Here is a 6,000-nt window from a genome sequence, read left to right as displayed (position 1 = left end):
TGAAACATTTAGCTGTGATGTGATCCTCCCATTCATAAGAATCTTATCCTCTCAGCTGGGCATGGTGGCTCATGCCTGTAATCCCAGCACTTTGGGAGCCTGAGGCGGGTGATGAGGTCAGTAGTTGAGACCAGCCTGGCCAACATGGCATAAACCCTGTCTCTACTAAAAATGCAAAAATTAGCTGAGTGTCATGGCACACATCTTTAATCCCAGCTACTTGGAAGGCGGAAGCAGGAGAATCACTTGAACCCGGGAGACGGAGGTTGCTGTGAGCCGAGATCACATCACTGCACTCCAGCCTGGAGGAAAGAGCAGGGGAAAAAAAACAAAACAAAAACCACAACTCTTTTCTAGGGAGTGACACAGGATGTGACTACCCAAGCAGAGGAAGAAAGCTGGCTTTTATGTATGCTTCTGCATGGAAAGGCCACATAGCCTATGCTTACAGGCCCTTGGCCAGAACCATGCCCCTCCATGACTTATTTAAGTAGGGTGACTTGGGTAGTCATGGGTACTTAGCAGTAAATGCCTCTGTCATAAGACATGGTGTAAGTTTTGGGTTTCTTGAAACATTCAAAGTTAAACACAAGTACTCTTCTACGTATGTTGGAAAAAGGAGGGAAAAAAAATCAGGATGTGGTCACTTCTGTCAGATGAGTACTGGAGCCAGTCAAGAGGGTAAAATCTTAACATAGCATATGCATAAGTATATTGTTTTTATTTTCTTCCTTTTTTAGTCAAAGGAAAACTATACAAACATATATGGAAAATGACAAGCAGAGGCTCCTCTTTCCATATTATGTTGACAGGAAGTTGTACATAAACTGTAGCTAATGTGGACGAATATGACTAGTTGTCTATTGCTGTCTTCTTTCCCGCCTCTTATGGTTAACATATATAGAAAGAACTAGTTGAATTCTAGTTACCTACATCTCCCCCCCCCCCCCCCCAAGATGGAGTCTTGCTGTCACCCAGGCTGGAGTGCAGTCGCACGATCTCGGCTCATTGCAACCTACGCCTTCTGGGTTCAAGCGATTTTCCTGCCTCAGCCTCCCGAATAGCTGGTATTACAGACATGTGCCACCATGCCTGGCTAATTTTTGTATTTTTAGTAGAGACGGGGTTTCACCAGGTTGGCCAGGCTGGTCTTGAACTCCTGACCTCGTGATCTGCCCAACTTGGCCTCCCAAAGTGCCAGGATTACAGGTGTGAACCACCGTACCCAGCTTTTTTTTTTCCTTCCCTTTAGAGACAGGGTCTTCTTGCTATTGCCCAGGCTGGAGTGCAGTGGCACAAATATAGCTCACCGTAACCTCAAATTCCTGGGCTCAAGTGATCCTCCAACCTCAGACTTCTAAGTAGCTAGGACTATAGGTGTGTGCCACGAGGCCCAGCTAATTTTTAAAACAAACATTTTTGTAGAGATAGGGATCTCACTATGTTGCTTATATATCTCTACTGTTCAAATGCATACACCACATATTTGGCTGTACTCTTTCTGCTATCTTCTTGGCCTTTATAAATATGTACCATATGTTACAATGCTAGTTACTTTTGCATTTCTAAGTTGTTTACACAAATGCAGAAATACAGAATCTGGCAGCCAGTAATTCAACCTAGCTCTATCTTCCTGCTGCTATCTCTCCATCCTCATGCATATACAACCCTTCCCCATCCCTAACAGTGACATGAAACAACAAATGTTTTAAGTGTACATCATACATTTATTACCAACAACCCTCTCAACTCCAAAATTGGGCACAGGGATTAAAAATAAAAATTCATTGCACTACTTAGTAAAGCATTACTAGTAACTTTCATAAAAAATGTACAAACTTTGTTAAAAATTTATCAAGCCTTCAAATGATTTGGTTACAGATATTTATAATACATACATTTAAAACTATATGTTAACTGATACAATGGAATATGATTTGAGAAAATGACTCAGCAAATGATTCCGAAAAACACCCCTGTGAGCTTTCACAATCGGAAACAAACGGCAAAATGAGGTAACCAAATGTACCAACAGGGGGACAAACAGCTTTCTAATGAAAAGGCCCAAAGATATCTGCGAAAAATATTCTCACAAGTGAGTCGGTAGATCTCATTCAAAATTATTCTAAGAGGCCCAAATTTAAGAATCTTAACAAATCACATTTCAGATAGTATATAAAATCTAAATATGCTTTCACATTTTCCAGATTTTGCTCAAAAAGTTAAGGACAGAAAATCCTAATATGAGATCTTGATACCTGGAGGCCTTTTTTGAGGGGTGGGGGTTAAAAAAAAAACACCAAAGATGACAATTCATGCCAAAAAACAAGCAAGAACCCACAAAAAACCCACAGCTGAGTTAAGATGGTAAAGCCAATATTATTTTAGGAGGAAAGAGGACGAAGGCCATGAACCAACATCTGCCTGCTATCTGGTGCATCACCCAAGGTGACAATGGCTGGGAACAAATAAACTGTTCTCTTTTGCTAGCCACAAAGCTGCTCACTGTGGCAAGCCTGAGCTGGTCAGAATACGTGTGTGTGTGTGTGTGTGTATTCCTGATACACACTAACCACAATAAGCAAGTCTGCACACATCTCTATGAGCCCCATGCAAAGAAAAGACATTCCCACAGAGATCAGTCACAAGAGTGCAACAATGAAATTCAAGACTTTACCAAAACAGACCCTGCTGCCTCCGAAATTGCCAACTGCCTCTCAAAAATTTACAGAAAAAGGGACATTATAAGAATTCATAGAGGGAGGGAAGAAAAGCTGCTACTCCTAGTCATTAGTACAATGTGCCGTGTTAATTAGGTATCTCTATATAAATTAGAAAAAGTGCTTTACTTGCATGCTTCAATAAAATGAATACTGAGTGTAGTAGTGTTATGTTAGATCTGTACAGATATAAATTTTTTGCAGCTATATAAAAGTGTATAAGATGGGCTTTTGCCATTTTAAACATGATTTTTTTTTCTTTAAAAAAAGATTAAACTATACGTGATTTGTATGTAGCTGATTATTATGCCAAGAATTTTGGTCTTTAACACACTTTTTATTCATCAGGAACAGGTGAGGGATATCCTAATGATTTAAAAGTAACATGTGCATTTTTACCACTGTTTAGATGTATTTCTGATGCACTGACAACCTAAGGGCAAACAGAGTGTGCAAAACCCTACGTGTACGACTAGATAGAGGCAACAGTGTCTCAAAAAGGGCAAAATTGTGCTTCTGTGAATTGACTTTACTTAACTCTAGGCTGTGATGAGCTTATAGACACTTCAAGGGAGGGCAAGCAGCATGGCAGTAACAAGTAGTTAACACTGAGTGGAAAACTGACACAGAACCAACTGAAAGTTGAGTGGGGCTGGCAGCAAGTTATCACAGTCCTGACTGGAATAATGCAGCTTGTGCTATTGCAAACAAAGCAATTACATCAACTGCAGGAAGAGGCAGACAATGTTGAAGACACTAAAAGAATGAGAAAGTAATTTAAACACTGCTGGAAAAATGACTTTAAACAATCTGAATTATGCTCAAAGAACCTACTAAAAAAAACCCCACACAGCTATGTGTTAGATCAACTAAATGAAGGTCAATTCCTGTTTAACAGCATTATTTTTTATACAAAAATCAAATCTTCATTTATACTGCAAGTATTCTGGACACCTGTTGTATTAAACTTTTCTCATTCAAACAAAAAAGGAAAAGCGATAAAACATCAAAACAAATCAGGTCTAAGGAACATGAGCTGTAACAGCACTTGATCCATCCTGAAACAGGGGTTTCGATGAGAAGCACATGTGATGAAGGAAGAACTAGACAACTTTCAGAACTGGAGTCTGGCAAGTGAATTAATATGGACAGAAATATAGCTTTCTTAAAACAATTTAGTTGCCCACAGGAGCTTGAACACAGAATACATATCAGAAGTCAAGCTGAATTAACAGATTTTGTTCTGGTGGAAGTCAACGAGGTGAGACTTCATGGAACTAGTGGTCTTCTTAGAAATATATTAATCAAATATCTTCAGAATAGACTACAAATCTAAACATTAAAAAAAAAATCACAGGTACTTTCTGTAAGAAACTGGAAATGTAAAGGAAAAAAAGTATCAACATTCAAATCATTGATTGAAATGCTAATATTGCTAACTGATAATGTATGATATTGCACCTTCTTTTTGGAAACAGCAAGTTGGAGATTTTAGAATTTCCACAACAGAATCAAAAAAATCAGGTTCATGGAGTGAGAATTTTGTTACACTTTTTTTTTTCCTTAAGTGACCTACTTAGGACCACCAATAAAGAGAAGGTGACAGCTGCCTGAAGCAAAGGAAGAAGGCTTTTCTCATTCCATTCATTGGGAGGGAAGGGGATGGAGTATTCAATGCTTGTAATTGATGCACCCTCAGCAATCAGTGTGCAACAGCAAACACAAGGGGAAAAAAACCAGTGTACAGTACTAGTGCTGTTTAAATAACACACCAGATTATACATTGCAGCATAATTAAAACTACACACACATTCTTGGTACATGCTGGTATATAGGATCTCATACACACGTTAGCTACCATGCCCTCTCACAAGTAGTTGTGCACACTCTCACACAGATACACTTATCACCAACAGTCATACGCTGCATTCATTTCCACTCACAGTTTCTGAAGGCTCTATATAAGGTAGATTGCTATATCATCTGTAGCTACCACTTTTTATAAAAGCACATGCTAAAAGATCACGTCCACTGTAATCTTGCAGCAACACTCGGAATGATCACACAAAAACCAGGGAATGTTAGTGCACACACAAAATTAAGCTAAAGAAAAAGTCTTTGGAGTTCCAATCACACGGTTAGTATAACAATCCCATAACTGTGAAGACTAATTGTAAGCTTTTATAGTTGATTAAGTCACACAGTGCAAAGAAAGGTCCATTGACCCTTTTGGTAAAGGGAGGGCTGGAAGCCACACAGATTAAGTTCAATGGATAGTCCATATATACATGTGATGAGGAACACCCAAACTAAATTTGTGCTTCTTAGGTTGGTCATTCTGAATCCCGATGCACTTCTGAAGCATCAGCTCGGCAAATTGGGCAAGTACGATTTGCCTACAAAACAAAAGGGAAAACTTGTTTAAATTGTGACATATACAATGAAACACATTAAAAGCAATGGAACTACTTTTACTTCCCACAGTTTTTACATTCTTTGTTCCTCTGAAGAGGTACAAAGCAATTTGTGTCTTTTTTTAACCCACAAAACCTCCGAATTAGCCCATGAATTTTTTTTTTTGAGATGGAGTTTCGCTCTTGCTGCCCAGGCTGGAGTGCAATGGCATGATCTTGGCTGACTGCAACCATCGCCTCCTGGGTTCAAGCGATTCTCCTGCCTCAGCCTCCCGAGGAGCTGAGATTACAGTGCCCACCACTATGCCGGGCTAATTTTTGTATTTTAGTAGAGACAGGGTTTCACCATGTTGGTCAGGCTGGTCTCAAACTCCTGACCCTCGGGTGATCCACCCACCTCGGCCTCCCAAAGTGCTGGGATTACAGGTGTGAGCCACCACACCTGGCCGCCATGAATGATTTTTAGTAGGTCTGTTAAAATATACAAACAAGATTACATTCACCAGTTTGGACCAAGTTAACAACTGACATTAAAACACCTTGGTTAGTCTTTTTTTTTTTTGAGACAGGGTTAAACCCTGTTGTCCACAGGAGCACAGTGGCATGATTACAGCTCATTACAGACTTGAACTCCTGGGCCTAAGTCATCCTCCTGCCTCAGCTTCCTGAGAACCTAGGATTAACAGGTGTGTGCCACCACACCCAGCCAATTTAAAAGACAAGGGTTTCACTAAGTTGCCCAGGCTGGTCTCCAACTCCAGGCCTCAAACGATCCTCCTGCTTTTGCCTCCCAAAATGCTGGGATTACATGCCTGAGCCACCATTCCTGGCCCCTTGGCTATTCTTTTTTTTTTTTTTTTGAGACT

The 6,000-nt window shown here is 40.0% G+C and overlaps 1 protein-coding gene across 25 annotated transcripts in view; it reads right to left on the bottom strand.

The window, feature by feature from the left end:
* Positions 1–1,706: 1,706 nt before the first annotated feature.
* Positions 1,707–6,000, bottom strand: part of RNF38 (ring finger protein 38) — a 147,187-nt gene continuing 142,893 nt past the window's right edge. For all 25 annotated transcript variants that reach the window (XM_028835055.2, XM_028835056.2, XM_077965716.1 and 22 more), the window contains one exon: positions 1,707–5,116. In XM_028835055.2, the coding sequence (XP_028690888.1) occupies positions 5,054–5,116 (63 nt within the window). In that variant the 3' untranslated portion in view covers positions 1,707–5,053. The remainder of the gene's footprint in view (positions 5,117–6,000) is intronic.

Source organism: Macaca mulatta, chromosome 15, assembly GCF_049350105.2.
Source record: "Macaca mulatta isolate MMU2019108-1 chromosome 15, T2T-MMU8v2.0, whole genome shotgun sequence".
Lineage (NCBI taxonomy): Eukaryota > Metazoa > Chordata > Mammalia > Primates > Cercopithecidae > Macaca > Macaca mulatta.
The sequence above is the reverse complement of the archived record's forward strand: the minus strand, read 5'-3'. Positions and strand labels throughout refer to the sequence as shown.